This window comes from Mesoplodon bidens, assembly GCF_964165515.1.
Source record: "Mesoplodon bidens genome assembly, chromosome: 15".
In the NCBI taxonomy this organism is placed as follows: Eukaryota; Metazoa; Chordata; class Mammalia; order Artiodactyla; family Ziphiidae; genus Mesoplodon; species Mesoplodon bidens.
The window spans coordinates 4,663,384-4,679,033 of NC_138171.1; the positions used below are offsets into that span (position 1 = coordinate 4,663,384).

Here is a 15,650-nt window from a genome sequence, read left to right on the forward strand (position 1 = left end):
TTTATTACCCTCTTTCTGGACGTGATCACAAAGTCTCTGCCAGTTTTGACCAGCAAGGGCCGGGGATTCTGGGATATCATTTTCTATGTATACATGTTCTATAGCCTGAGAATTTGCTTCCTAATTGTGATGGCTATGTGGCTAGCATAGCGATCTTATGTGGGTTATTCAGAGAAGGCTCTAGAATTTCTGTGTGGGCGGGGCATACAGGCGGCCATCTTGGAAGAGGGGCTTTGGGACTTTATTCTCCGCCAGCACTTTACTTGGATGGGTGTTTGTATGGTGGGCTGGTCTTGTACTTGTTGCCTAGGGTTTAGTTAATTGTGTGGACGATTATGGGAATTTGGGGACTGGTCTTCTGGCTGTATCTGCATAGCAAGCACTCGTGTAGATTATATGTTAATTTGGGGGGGGCGGTTTGAGGGTCGTTTTGTAATGAAATCTACCTAGTAAGCCAACAATTTTTATGTGGAATGAATGTTACATAGGAAGCTTTGGGAAGGTTTATGGACATGGGGTATTTGCTACTTTTTCTGCCCTCCGTGGGGCATGCTTTGCTCACCTCTGGTATACTCTGCTTCAGGATTAATTGGCTGGGATTAATTTGACCTAGAAAATGGAATAGGAAGTCGGTTTTTGGCCTGAATTACAGAATCAACTTGATTAATGTCCCATTTGGCCCGTTTCAGAGGGTGCAATGATTGATGCTGGGGGCAAACTGGTCTCTCCCTCCCACCCCTCCAGGAAGCCACTCCATGGGTGACCGTGAACTTAAGGGGATGAGCCTGGTGGGTGAAGGACTAGGGAGCCCAAGTGGACCTCAGGTCCAAGCCATAACCCACCAAGGATTCAGAGTTTGATGTGGGGCCCTTGAGTGCTGGTGGCCACCCCCTCCCCCAACAGTGGTGGAAGATTGTTTTATTTGTATTTCACTTCATTATGAGTGAGGTTGCATGGTTTTCCCAATGTTAATTAGTTATTTGTACGTTTTTAAAAAAGTAAAATTGTTTGTTCATGTACCTTGCTCATTTTTGCGAGAGGTGCTTGCTAATTAATTCTTCAGAGCTCCTTGCTTATTAGGGAAACTAACCCTTTGTTACGGATTTTTATCCAGTCTCCACCCCCACCCCATTCATATTTGATATTAATTTTTGTACGGTCATCCCCCAGCCCTCTTTGGTTTTTTTTAAAATCTTAGGTCATGCTTAGAGAGGCCTTCTATAAACCAAGATTTTAATTATAAAAATTGACATTTTTAAAGTAACTTTTTGTACTTAACCATATGTGTTTGACCCACACTGAGTTCATTTGTGTATGGAATGAGGTGTAGGGATCCAGTTTTTTTCCCCAAATTGCTATACCATTTCTTTCTGATTATTTGATAGCTTTGTACCAGCTTTATTCCTCCTCAACCCCCACCTCCCACCTTTACTGAGATATAATTGACAAAATTTTAAGATAAAGTGTAAAATGTGATGATCTAATATACATTGTACATCATTTCTTGAATAACTCTTTTCCTGATTGTAAACTGCATTCCTAAATTCCTCCCACCCAACTGAGTCCCTGTCTTAATGCAGGACAGACAGCTGAAATTCAAACACCTATTTGGGGAGACTAGGTAAGCAGGCACACTGTGAGACAATATATAAGGGTATAAGTTGACAGACTCTTTGGATAGGGCAGCAGTGATCAAAGTATAGAACTTTTTTGATGGGACTTAGAGGTTTTCTATGGGGCATTGGGTTCGAGAGGAGAACAGGGTGGACATTTTGTACTGTCTGCAAATTGTTTTCAGAAACCCAAGATTAGGTCAACAAAAACATAGAGTGGCAATATTTTATACCCACTTTTAACCTTGGGGCCTTGTCACCTCAACACGGGGGCCTCCCAACTTTTGATGCAGTCAAAACCCTGAACAATGGGTATTTGCTTGAAACCACAAATAATTCACGGGAGTCACATCCTTTGCTCACATTTAATTTTTATTTTGATTTTTTTTAATGCTGCACAACACAATATTTATTTCATTTGTTTCATTTATGTCATTTATTCTTTTGTTTCTTTATTTCTGTTTGCTGCTGTTATTTTACTTACTTAAAGAGAGAGGGAACGTTTGTGGCCTTTTTTTCCTTAATCTTTTTCTGTAGGCCGCCTTAAGCTTTCTAAATTTGGAATATTTAAGCAAGCTGAAGGGTAAAGGGGGTTTCGCAAAATCACTTGAGGGAAAGGAAAGGTTGCTTTGTTAATCATGCCCTATGGTGGGTGATCAACTGCGTGTACAATTACGTTTCACTTTTAATTAATTGTGCTTAAGGCCTTAATTAAATCTGGAAGTTCCCTTCTTAGAGCAGCTCATATTGACGGAGGTGCATGCGCTGGATGATGTCACGGCAGTCGTTGAACACACGGCGAATGTTCTCTGTGTCCACAGCGCAGGTGAAGTGAGGGTAGCAATAGTGGCGCCCGTCTCCACTAGCCGTGCTGATTCTCTGTGGGCACAGAAGGAAGCTCGGTCAGTGCCGCCTCTCCAGTAAGTCCCCCTGTCAGCAGTGGGGTCATCTACCCAGGGCTGCCCACCAGTCATTGATGTCATGTTAAAACAAACCCAAACTGAGGGGCACAGAGGCTAAATTCATACCGACTATTGGTGAACTGGATGGTTTGATCCCCAAATTTAGAAGTAAGGAAACTTACACCCCTAAGAATAAAAGAACAAGCAGAGAGAGGGAACCAAAGACAGTCTCTACTCACCAGAAATTCATCTCGAATGAAGTACTTGGCCCGGGTCACGCGTGGGTCCTCTCCGGGCTCGGGAGTCGCTGCAAAGAATATAAATATTTTGTTACTTAAGTGATTAAAATAAGGTTCTTCGGCTCCCCCTACAGATCCCTTATAGTGTGGTGGTGGTTGAGAGAGGCGGGGGTTCCATTCTTAGAGGACGTTCATTTTTAAAATCCAGAACAGAAATTTTTAACATATGCAAGACACCCCATAGGACCAAGGGGCACTAATCAACTGCAGAAGGCCACACATACCATCCTCAGGAGTAGTGTAGCGAGCAAATTCTGGAAAGTAGTCCTCAATCTTCGATTTTCCAGCGAGGACTTTCTCAGCGAGCAGATCTTGCTTGTTGAGGAACAGAATCACAGAGATGGTGCGCAGCCATCTAAGAAAGAGAGACACAGGTTTAATGCCCAGGAAAAGAAAGCGTTCTTTCTGCAAGGGGTTTGAGATGCTTGCCCAAGAACTTGCACAAGATTCTTTTCTACTAGCCATGCACATACAGGGCCTTGAGATCAGTGGGGAGGAGACCAGGGGGTCACCGCACAAACCTATTGTTCCAGATGCTCTTGAAGAGGTTCAGAGCCTCCTGCAGGCGGTTGGTCTGGTTGTCCTCCCGGATGACCATGTTGTAGCTGCTGCTGGCAACCACGAAGATGATGGCAGTCACATCTTCGGCACAAGAAAGCAAAAGCAGTGCACGTTAGAAGTGGAAATGACCCTTAACGATGAAAAAACCCAAATGTCCTTAAAGAGCAGAGAAGCCCGTGGCTTCCGTACCATTGAAGCACTGGATCCATTTGCGGCGTTCATCACGCTGGCCGCCCACGTCAAACATGCTGCAGGAGAGAAATGACACCTGGTCACTCCAAGGGCCAACACTGGTCCACCATTCTCCCGGCCAGAGGGAACGTCAAGAAATCTCTCTCTCTCTCTCTCTCTCTCTTTCTTTTTTTTTTTTAAAGGGAACCATTTACTTACTGGAAGTTGACTTTATCCACCTGGAACTTGGTCTCAAAGATTCCAGAAGTCAGGACGCGGCAGCGCAGCAGGTCCTAAAACAAAATCTTAGGTCAAGGGATCTCACCCAAACCAACCAAAACATTATTAATAATTGACAATCTGGAGCAAAAGTCTTGACTAGTTCGGAAAGAGGGCTCTACCTCCTCTGCTTGTGAGACCGTGTGCATACCTGGTCGCTGGGCACATAGTCAGCCTGCTTGATGACGTCAATCTTGTCCAGGAAGCTGGGAGGAAAAGAAAAAGGCACAGGGGTGACCACACACTCATGCCACTTTGCCCACTATTGCGGCCTCTCTGCCAAGTCCAGCTAAATGGAAATGATCACCCCACAGTTACCTGGCATTAAGTCAATGGGGAGTTTGCTTGTGTTCATTATGAGTCCAAGCTTATGCCTTAGAAAAGGTTAGAGCAAACAGAATTTAAGATAAATGTACCTGGCTGACCTGTAGGTCTAGGAACCAGGAACTAGGGGTGGGCTCTCAGGACCCCTGGCCTACAGGTACAGCACAGGCCAGTGCAGAGCTCTGGTCTTGCTTTAATTTTAAAAGGCTGGTTCTGTGCATGTCAATTAGCTGAGGGCCCAAAATCAGGTCTGATTTTGTGCCATTTAATAAAGGCTGAGTAAAAAATTCAGATTTTCAAATTGTTTGGCTTTGACTAAAATGGCAAGTAGTTTGAAAATTGTACCCTTCCATGTCACGCAGTTTTTTTAAAAAAATGAAAAAGATGGCACACTTTAAAGAAACAAGGATTCCCCGCCCCCCAAGGGACTAATGAAAATAAGATTGAGTTACTCAGAAAGGGCATCCCTTCCTTCTACTTTTAAGAAGGGGCCCTTTTGGCCCTTACCACAGTGAACAGGAAACAGACACAAAGTTCCCTTCCGTTCCACTTGGTCCATGAAATAGAACAGTCCAGATATTAAACTTTGAGTTTTCAAAAAACCTCACGGCCATCCAGGTTAGGGGCCCTTATCTGGGCAGGGAGCATGTACAGTGGAGGGGCGGGGGTGGTCTCAGGGGCCATCATTAGTGATGCCAAAGCTTTAGAGGGAAAAGCAGTGTTTTCTATCTCCCACTCCACAGCCATAACTGTTCCCAAAGTAAAAACTATCTTGCTTGTGTTGCCTGACTGGATACAATGTTAGGAAAAATAACTTCTAAAAGACTAGACTAATTTAACTACTGTGAAAAGTTAATATTAAAACCAGCTTTTGGGCGGGGCAGGGGTCTGGATTGTTGTAAAGTGGGCTAATCAGAAACAAAATCACAAAGAGAGAAAAGTCTATTTAAAGAAATTCTATAAGGTTCCCCCCCCCCACCTTCCTTTTTACCAGTTTAAAGTTAGTCTGGCTTAGAGGATATACCGACTTGCCCAATCAGTCTTACATTACAGCACCGGGCCAGAAATAGCTCCCCAGCCGCCCTGGCCTGCAGCATGTTGCCATGGCAACAGAACCACAGTTCTATAAATAGATCATCAGCACCAAATCTTGTGAGAGAGACATCTGGAGTAAGGCCAGCCAAACCCCAGCTCAACAAATAAAAATAGGCACCTTAAGGAACGGGCAAGGTACCAGGAGCTCAACTTTAACATAAAAGCCGTTAAACCAGAACCACGGTGGTCACTGCAAAGGCAGGGCTACTTTAATCATCGGGCTGGGGAAGACACTTTCTAAGATTCAAGCTATGTTCCCTTTTTCCCGGAGTTCCCTTGAAACTTTCCATAAATTGTGCAAATGTTGCCATTTTCAGATAAAGTTGCAGGGGTAACTGAATTTTGCCTTAAAAAAACAACTTTTAAATGGTGTGAGATTCAAAAAAAAAAAAACTGGCTAACTGTTCATCAATGAAGTTGTTACACCCTCCGTGCTTCCAGAGCGCTCAAAACTGGGATGGTTAAACCCTCCTAATCTTGTACCTGTACTTCTGACTTGGATCCAAAATACAAAAGGCAAACAATTCCAGGATTTCCATTTGTTTTGCGTTACTATAATTAGCACTTCCAGCTTTAAGCTCAAACTTTTGAGAAAATCAGGGGCTTTGTTGAAGGAGGGGTGGGGGTGGGAGGGTCACAGGGACCGGCCCAGATGGACTGTTTTTCTGCTCCTTGAAAAAATATACAGATTTGCTTGTATATTAAATCACAAAATAGCTACATGTGTGACAACTGAAAATAATCAAATGCATTTTCGACGGGAAAGCAGGGCCAGGGAAAGATAAATTGATAGGTTTCACAGGCCCTAACATCAGCTTGTGTGATGTGTCTGTAACAGGATTCTGGGGAGCTGGCTTCGTGTCTGCTGTTTGAGCGCCGTCACCTCTTCCTCCCTCCTGTTTATTCGAGTGGTTTTCACAATAAGTTCCTCCGGCGTGGGGCTCCTGCGTAATGCGATTTTAGCTTTTTGTGAGCCAGCCGGGGTACCTTGGTCCTGGTTACTTAATATTTTCAATAGTAAAGTGGTTTGTGAGTTTCAGTCACTTACATGAGAGAGGCTAAAACATCACAAAGCTCTCTTGCCCTTCCCCCGGTCATAAAAGACAATCCAACTTGAGAAAATGATAACTCAGTACATTTGTGCAACATCAGCAAACAAACGGTATCTTTCAAATATTTTTTATGGCTCTGAACCTCACATATTTGCTATGTTATGTACAGGATAAGGAGGGTCATAAACTATTTAAAAGGCAACTTTCCAGCTGTGTTATCACACCCACTGGAAGACAGCCCACGAAAGGACACAGCAAGGACCCCATGGGGGGAGCATCCTTGAATTCAGGCCCAGAGTGAATGAATAAATAAGGAGAGGAAATGGAATTCAACACAATACCCGGCTCTAGATGAACTAGAAGTATTGCACTCCGGCAGCTACTGTAGTCACCTACCTGACAGCAGAAATAGCAAAGCGACTTATCAGTCACCGAGGAGGAGGAGGCATATTTTTGTCCTCACTGTTCCTCTGTCAGGTTTTTACATCACAGCAATAAAACAGACTATTTCTACCTGATCCAAAGTGTGAGAGCTGCCCTATCTCCCTAAATGCTTGGAGGTCCATTCAGTTAATTACTTCAAGCTGATTAATTATGAATGTCACTTTATTGCAGGTAATTATCATTTCGCTCTAACACGCGTTAATTGTTTGTGTAAAAATAATGTCACTGCACTGAAAAGTGCTATTAAGGGCTTTATAAAACAAATGAATCAGACTAGAACTTTCTAACCGCAGGTGGGAATAACTGGCTGGCTTCTATGAAAAGAACTCATTTACAAGGAACTTGGAAAGTGGGAGTCAGGTTTGTAAGGTGCGCTCCGTGTGCGCCTATCTCACATGCGGACGTGGAGACGCGGTTACTCACTACTGAGCGCAGTCGATGAGCTGGTACTCGTTGGAGCGCTCGTAGCAGGCGCGCACCCCCTCGTCCTCCCACAGAGCCTTGGCGTGCTCGTAGAATTCCTGAAAGTGAACACGAGAGGGCAGGTTTAGACGCGGGAGCTGCTCCAAGTCAATGAGACCGGAGTTTACTCTGCCACCAACCCTGGGTGTGATTATTCCCAATTTCGGAGCAAACTAAGGAATGGGCGTTCCTAAAGACCTTCAGCGTGCTAAACGTATTCAAAAACTGAATCCAGCTGCCCTCGTATTGTGAATTACTGTTCTTGGGTAGTTTTCATCCTATATCTTTGGGAGTGGGGGGGAGGGGCCGGAGTAAACTACTGAATAACTTTGTTCACCCGACGGCTCATCTAGGAGGACTATACACTCGTTAGGAGGCGCTGCCAATGTATGATTCCATGTCGTGGAAACAAGACGTTTTCATTTGTGAAGATGTGGCGGGATCGAAATTTTCCTTCCAGGAAAATTTGAATTTTAGAAAAAAATATTATGGTTGGGAGTTGCTGGCAAATCTGACCCTGTCCATCAATGCCTGTCAATCAAAAGAGCAAATGATCTCTACGTGGTTTTAAATGGCAGTAGGTCATGATTCACATTTCATTTGAACAGAATAACATTTTAAATTGTATCGGGGCGATTCGTCCCTTACAAGGAAAGTGAAGGTTTTTCTGCAGTGTGAATGCAGCAAGAAAAGGGTCAAAAGTAGGCAGGAACGTGAAGTTCAGCTAACAGGAGACCCTTAAGAGGTCACCGTCCTGGTGTATTTTTAACGGGCTGCCTTTTTTCTCCTATTAGAAATACAGGATCACGTCTCATGAAAGTCTGTCTGGCATCACGTGTACTGTGTTTACTGCTCGACTTTTTTTCCATTTAAAAGAATTTACCTAGCCGTTACTTACTAATACTGCTTCCTTGCTAGGAGAAGTTTGCAGCCAAACCCATTTAAAATACACAAACACGAATTCCCACGAAAGCCTGACAAAAGGCAACAATAAGTCATTGTTTTTGCCGTAGACAAGTCTTTTCCTTCTGGGCCTTATAAACGTGCCCATCTTTCCATCTTGTTTCCTGTTCCCCTCTTATAAACTATTCTTCCCCCACAAAGGGGTCAAAACATATATGCTCGGGCCACAGGCAATTTTGTGTTCCCCAAAAATAGTGCTTTATGGAGCAGACAAATCTTTGTAAGCAGCGTCCTGCACGCCAGCCAGGGTGCATAGAGGCCAGTCCCTGGGTTATGATTTCTTTAGGGGAAGGTCTTTCCTTTCTTTTTTTTGAAAAATGAGAAAAGACTTCATTTGCCCCAAGACAAGGACTGACTTTAGAAAAACCTTAATAAAGGTTAAATGGCAAATTGTTTAAAATGAGAATATCCTCCGTTTATAAAACTCAGAGCTGGTACTTCATTTCTGCATTCCTTGGTATCTTAGGATATTTTTGATTAGCTGGACGATTAGCATTGGTGTGCCATACTTAACAGTTTTGCTTGTCACAAGATGTGTATAAGGGAATAATTAAGGCCGCCACAACTCATGACTTTTTCTCATAAACATTTACAATCGAATACAGTGAGAACTGTAGTATTGAACTGTGATGTTTACTTGCGGGGACGGGCGAGCCAAGATTGACAAGGGGTGACAGAAGTTCGCTCATCCGTCTTGACCAAAGCTCTAATGATTATTTTTCCTATCAATATCACAGAAATGGGTTTTGCTGGCAGTGTGCCTGTGTGGGGGACATCCCAGGGGGTGTGTGGGGTGGGAAGGGGCATGGGCTTAGCTTACGGGAGGGAAATCAAAGTCTGGCACGTTCATCACGCTCAGAATGTAGTCCACTCTGAACTGGTTCTCGGGGTTGGCCAGCTCCACGGGGGGCACCAGGTTGCTCATGGCGGCCACGATGGTCTGAAAATGATGGGAGCAAAGCGGTCAGGGGGACAGCGCTGTCTGAAAGGGAGGCTAAAAGAATGACAAAAAGGACCAGGCACGTACTTCAATGGCCTCTTTCAGGTTGTTCTTGATGTCCTGCACTTTGGTTGCCTTCTCACTACAGTGGGATTGAAAAGGGAAAAAAAATCATATTGCATCACGCTGACTCACAGTGTCGCTTCAATCACGATTTTCCAACTAAAATAGTATTCTGTTCTTGAAGGAGTGGTGGGTTCAGATCTGTGCAGAGGTTGGAGATTCCCGAATAAAGGTGGTTTCAAATGATAACCTCCCAGACTGTGTCCTGAGGACACGCCCAATTGGGGCAGATTACCAAGTCGGCATCTAGATAAGGATCAAGGCTACTGTACCAGAAGTGGGGGCTGGCTCACTACCATTCAGGGGTGCTTCCATTTTCTTGAGGCCCACACGGCACACCAGCACTTCCGAAAAGGTTCCTACTGGCCCTTGCTAGCATCCCTGCTTTGGGGGTGGGGCTGGGAGGGGGAAAAGTTCAAGGTGTGCCTTGGGGCTTCCTCAGTCACTGGATTAGCACATGGAAAACCAGTGGATGAAATGCAGGTGGTAGTGTTAATTACAGATTTGAGGGCTTTGGGGCCCTGCTTATTTATTTTTGTTTATTTCAATAGTCACTGTGTCTGTCACTGCAGGCAGCAGCAGCGGATGACGTTTCTAGTTGATGATGTTAATATAGATTGATCCCTCGATGTGAATAAGGTAAAATAAGATTCTGCCCCCGGAAGGCTTTATGATCTGGGACTTATTGGTGGGGGGAGGGGAAGGAGGCGGTGTGGCCCACGCCCCTCGGTTAAGTAGAGGTTAGCGTTTGTTGCTCATTGATTTTAACTTGGGCACCTGGGACGGCCTGTGTGTGGCTGTGGAACCGTCTACATTCAGGGTCCCTGGGACCACAGGTAGAGGCCACGCCCTTTGGCTCTGTGGCCCCCTGACGTTGTCTGTCCCCGTGTCTTTCAGGCACTGTCCTTCATCACAGGCACAGCCAGGGAACATTCTCGGGTTTGGGTTTTTAGGGGTTAAGGACCTCTTGCTCGGGGTGTACATCTTGCCACTCTACTGCCCAGGCGTCACCTCTCGGTTTGGGGGGTGGGATGGGGTATTGAACCCACAGCCACGACACACCTCCTGCGTGTTAGGCCCTGGGGTGTGATAGCGTCACGAGGACCTCAGGTGCTGTCGTCACAGAGGAGGGGCTGAGGCCGAGGGAGGGAGGGCCCGAGTGACGGAGGCAGGACGACAGAGGGGCGGACAGCTTACGTGTTTTCTTGCCGGGATTTTAAAAGGAATCTCTTTAAAGAGAGTCCCAATGTTTGACGTATTCACGGGGTTAAGTGCCCAAGAGTCGTGGGATGGAGGAAGAAATTAAACACGGGGGCAGAACACGACAGGACATTAATGCAGAGGACACGCGGTGGGGGGACGGGGGGCGGGTAACAGCAAAGTGCAGCCCAGCGGGGAGGTCAGCATGTGACGTGGCGAGACGGCTCTCGGGTCGGGGGGACCGCGGCGGCGGCGGGGGATGGGGGATGTCACGTGCTCTCCTGCAAGAGCCCCGCCCCCTCGAGAACCTGGCCTTTCCTTGCATATTCGCTTGAGGGGTGGGCCCTCGTTTTCTGAATGATCTCATCGCATTTCATCCCTACCCCAGGGTCAAACTAGCCTGTGAGACCCCGCCCCTCTCACACCGGAATCAGGAGCTGGTTTAGAGGTGCTGTGCTCATCAGGGGCTGACGGTGTGGGGCGACATATGGTACCAGGAGCCCGCTCATGGTCGGGAGAACTCCAGGCACGGATATGAGAACGTGCTGCCAACCAGGAGAGTGGGATCCGTGCCCCAAGCCCCCAGACTCTTAACGCAACGACCCTAGGCTTAAAGGGCGAGTGTCCCGACCCCTCTGCGGGGCTATCCTGCTTCGTACGTTTCTGAAAATTACTAATCGTGTCCAGACTTGCTGCTACAGTCTGAATCAGGTATTTAAGCCGTTGGAGTTTTAAAAGGACACGTGTTTGTCCCTAACGTTCACCCAGGAATTCAAAGTCAAAACCCCATAGGACAAATCCATTCCCATTCATTAGAAACAAGCTCCATTTCCATGGTACTGAGAGCCTTTAACCTTTGTTTTCATGGTCCCACCAGAGTTAAAATTAGATATGACCGGGTATTTAATACCCAAATGAACACAGAGCAAGAGAAAAGTTATTTCCAGAAACCTGATTCTTTCATTCAGTTTGATATTTTGGTCTAAGTAGTAGTATGATAATTGGAAAACTTCCAGTCTTAAATACGGATATTTTGAGAACGTGTTCAGTATTCATCTACGTATGTGAATAGGTGTGGGAGTATATCAAGTATAAAACAGCTAAAATAGAAATCTAAAATCTAATTCAGGCGTGTAATACTAAAACATAAAAATTCCTCCATTGAAGCAGTTACTCTGTAGATGGAGCTATGATTCTGGGGGCTGGCAGGTTTATCATAATTTTTTACTATCGCTTAATGAACTTAATGTCGATTGTGACATTCGGAGAAAATTCCTCAGATGTCTCTAAATTACTTAACAAGGCCACATTGTATATCAATTGCTAGAATTCTGATGGACTGAAAAATGGGGGCTGGAAGTACTTTTAGGATATTGTAGCTTCTCCGCCCCCCACCCCACGTATAAAGCAGATCAGGGCTGCTTTCTATGCTGGGTTTGAATTCTAAGAGCTGCCCACCCAGCTCCCCCCTTCAGCTAAGTATTAGGGGAAGGCTATGTCGTACTAAGTTCTATACCTTTTTTATCTTTATGCCTTTCTTTTTTTCCTTTTGTGGGAAAAGACAGAAGACAGAAGACAGACGCAGGATACAGGGATTGCTGAGACATGCAGATAATTTTTATTTATCACATATGTTAATACTTATTTCTACTTGTAGAACAGAGTCACAGATAGAAGAGCAGGCTGTTAGTAGGTATTAGAAGGGTTCAGGGGTCTAGCATAGCATCTAGTACACAGTAGGTGGCTCAGTAAGGATGTGTCATAGCTTTTAAATGCCAACTTTTGGTACAGTAAGCTGTCAATCACTTTTTATGTAGATGCCTTGGATGGTTGATACACTACATTTTGTCAATTAGGGATTTTTTTGTTTTTGTTTGTTTTTGGTTATCTTTAGAGGTTAGGTGGTAGGGCCCCCTCCCCCCTCCCCCCCTCCCCAACAGAATAGTATTCTTATTAGAAGCTCCTAAGACGGGCAATTCCAGCATGCAAAGTGTGATAGGACATAGCCGGGAAGATGAGAAATTGAAGCCATCATCTAGGGGTAATGTTGTCTAAAAAAAACAGATGAACAAACATGTGTCAGTTACTTGGTCCCGACCCCCCAGTATCCTTTGCCCCTCCCCTCCCAGGCCACAGAAGCCATTTCTTTGAGATGCCCTAGGCTAGGTCAGTCGGCTCTGCATGTTCTCAGGAGAAATAGCTGCTCCCTCACTGCAGGCTGAATAAGCAAAGCAGTGCTCAGAGAGGGTTACCTGGCATGCGTGTGTGCGTGTGTGTGCGCGCACGCGCGTGACGGGCAGTGCGGATGCAGGAAGTGAAGAAAAAAATAATTTGATAATGAATGGAAAAAGATGGAGGCCATCATTAATTTCCTGTCCACTAGCTAACATAAAGTGCCTTGGGTTAAAATTAATTTGACAATTTAAAAAAGACCAGAGGCTTTTCGAGATCATTCTCAACAATGACCTCCCCTCCTCCTCGGCACTTTTTTTTGTTCCCCCCAAAATTAAGGACAGTGTGGCACCACGTATTTTAATAGAGGTAAAAAAAAAAAAATTTTTTCCCCCCGGAGGTCTGAAATTTTAAAATCAGACCAACCACTGGAGAGATGGAATTTAGTAGTTTTAAAAACAAGTAGCCAGTTTTAAAAGCAAGTAGCCAATTCAAATGGTGAGCTGGGGGGTTGGGGGGGAGGATGGAAACCATATGGAAAAACATCAATTCTCGAGAAACACTAAACTGATCATCTAAAGCTAAAATCTATAGCCTTCCCCCAGCTGGATCTAATTATACTGTAAGGTTGGCCAAAAAAAATTGTTTTGCACTTCGCTTGCTCTGAAATGTTAAGAAATGATGCTGTTTGCAGACATATACCAAGATGACTGATGGCCCTTAAATGATTTTGGTTTTCTTCCCGGGTCTCTGTGTCCTCAGTTTCCCAGTATGACCTTCGTGTGTGTCAAATGTGCGTGTGAAGAAGTTTCTCTGTTTTTGAATGTGCCTACCCATCGCTGTTGCTCCTTGCGGCCTGCGGGTCCTCTTCGCCGCCCCTTTTAAAGAGAGATTGAAAGCTCACCTAATCTGCAAGGCACCGCAATTTCACAAACACCCCACACAGCCTCTCTACATTCCTAAACAAATGGCCACCATCCTCCCGTTAATTCTTAGGTCGCCTTTCTGGCTAAATTGGAATGTCTACTGAGACTGCAGACCGTAGAGGGAAGAATTCCACACCTTCGCTGCAGTATTAGCAGAGTCCTCTGGGAACTGCCGTCGGGCACAGAAGAGACGGATAATTATTTTCTTGTGCTTTCACTAAATGTACATGCATCAGGGAGCTAAAGCAGTGATTTATCTCACAATTCTTTGGAGAATACAGCAGCGCATAAGGCCCCTGACTGTCCCAGACCTCAATCTTCACCATGTTGCATCTGAACACAGACATGGGTGTTCTGGCCCATGATTTCCTGGTGCCAATATTAATTTCCTCCCTTTTTGTAGTCGGGAAACTACCTATGTTATTTCTATATAATTGCTCCCCATAAACTGTCATCGATTAAAAGTGTGCCTGGAACGTAAGGCAACAAAAAAATAATTTAAAAGAATAAAACCCACTACCACCAACCCTCCCCACCCCCCAAAACCCAATCTTCATGAATGGTAGGAAATCCTCCTTGAAGGCGGGACGGGCAAGATGGCTTAAGCTGTCTACGTGGGTTTGTACTTGATTAGCTTATTAGCTCAACCAGTGTTAATGGCACTTTTTTTTTTAAATGTAAGATAGAGAGTTAGCGTTGAGTTAGGAAAATCCGCATTTGACCTCTGTATTTCTGAAGGTCAGATTAATGACATGTTACTCTGCAGATGTACTTGGCACAGCAGTCTGCGGACAGTTAAGGCAAATGTAACAGCTCAGCCCAGCCCTGACAAAGCGCACACTTATGGAGGAAGGAGGGAGAGACCCTGCACCACACAAAACACCCTTTCGTGGATGGATGGCCCCACTTCACAGGGAATTCCTAGTGGAGAAGGAAACCACTTTTGTTGCAATACCACAGCGAGGAAAAAGAAAAAAGGAGGCTCAGTTGGACAAGATAAAAATAAGGTTTCTAGACTCACATAAAGAATTCCCCTGTATGTCACTTTCACGGGCTAAATTTAACATCCTCGGAGATTACCTATGGCTTCCTCTACAAAGCAGGCAAACTGGGAATGTCACTTCCTCTTTTGAAAAAATAGAAAAGAGAAGTTCTGGTTTAAATGCCTCGTCTGCATTACAGACGGGCTCACTTAGGGAGGAGAATCCTTTCCCTAAAAATTAAAAAATTTTAGGGCAATCTGCAGAGTAATAAAACTTTGAGTGAATTATGTCAAGGATGTCCTATCTTCTATTGGACTGGAGCTAAGGTAAACAGTGGCTGCTGCATCCTTTAAAAAAATTCGAGCCATGTCCAGTTTTAATCAAAATATTTATCTAGAGGGTACATGGTCAAATTATTTTTGCTTAACTAGCCTCATGAAGAAGCTCTCCCCAGCAAGTTGCAGGGGGGAAAATTATGCAAGATTTTTCTTTAGATTACAAAATCAGAGCAAGAAGCCTATTTCAGGTTTTTTGTTTTAATTGACGGATGGCAACTCTGGTGGCAAGGCTTTAGAAATTAAGAATTTCAGAACTGGTTTGTGACAAGTGAACTGACTTCTTTAATTAACAGCACGTATGTGCGTATCAGTAACTCATCAGGAGCCATTCATACAATTAATAGTCCATCCCTCTGAATTTTAAAGCTTAAAAAGCACACTAAACTAAAATGTCCATTTGTATGGGTGATGTCATCCTTTTCTCCACCCCCCTATTTGGTCTAAGAAATTCTAGAATTTTCCATAAAGAGCTTGTTTTCCATAAACTGCCTTCAGGGCAGTTCTTTTACCTCTGAAAGGTGATAAAATTCATCTTTGTCGTGTGTTCCCCCCCCCGCCCCGCCCTTAGTAGGCGACAGTAACTTTTTTTTTTAACTTGTTTCTTTTGGGTGCACAACTGAATTAAACTATGCCCCTTTGACTCAACCTTCCCTTTTGAAACCAAGGGGGAATGCAACTTTCAATTGAATCCAGGTTTAAGAAAGGTAATAGGATTGCTAACCAACTACTAACTGCAAACTAGTGCCTTCAGGTGTTTGTAATCTAGTGAGGTTAACTGCTCTCACCCCCGTGAAAACAGAGGC

The 15,650-nt window shown here is 44.6% G+C and overlaps 1 protein-coding gene across 7 annotated transcripts in view; it reads right to left on the reverse strand.

The window, feature by feature from the left end:
- Positions 1-2,072: 2,072 nt before the first annotated feature.
- The window catches only part of GNAS (GNAS complex locus), a 54,238-nt gene continuing 40,660 nt past the window's right edge, over positions 2,073-15,650 (reverse strand). For 2 of the 7 annotated variants that reach the window (XM_081255588.1, XM_081255590.1), the window contains exons 3-13: positions 13,434-13,478; positions 9,193-9,247; positions 8,986-9,105; positions 7,164-7,261; positions 3,977-4,031; positions 3,766-3,839; positions 3,565-3,623; positions 3,336-3,456; positions 3,039-3,169; positions 2,755-2,822; positions 2,073-2,492 (exon numbers count right to left, since the gene is read on the reverse strand). In XM_081255588.1, the coding sequence (XP_081111714.1) occupies positions 2,346-2,492; positions 2,755-2,822; positions 3,039-3,169; positions 3,336-3,456; positions 3,565-3,623; positions 3,766-3,839; positions 3,977-4,031; positions 7,164-7,261; positions 8,986-9,105; positions 9,193-9,247; positions 13,434-13,478 (973 nt within the window). In that variant the 3' untranslated portion in view covers positions 2,073-2,345. Of the gene's footprint in view, positions 2,493-2,754; positions 2,823-3,038; positions 3,170-3,335; positions 3,457-3,564; positions 3,624-3,765; positions 3,840-3,976; positions 4,032-7,163; positions 7,262-8,985; positions 9,106-9,192; positions 9,251-13,433; positions 13,479-15,650 lie in introns of all 7 variants that reach the window. The other 5 variants (XM_081255593.1, XM_081255589.1, XM_081255594.1 and 2 more) reach the window with 3 other exon arrangements.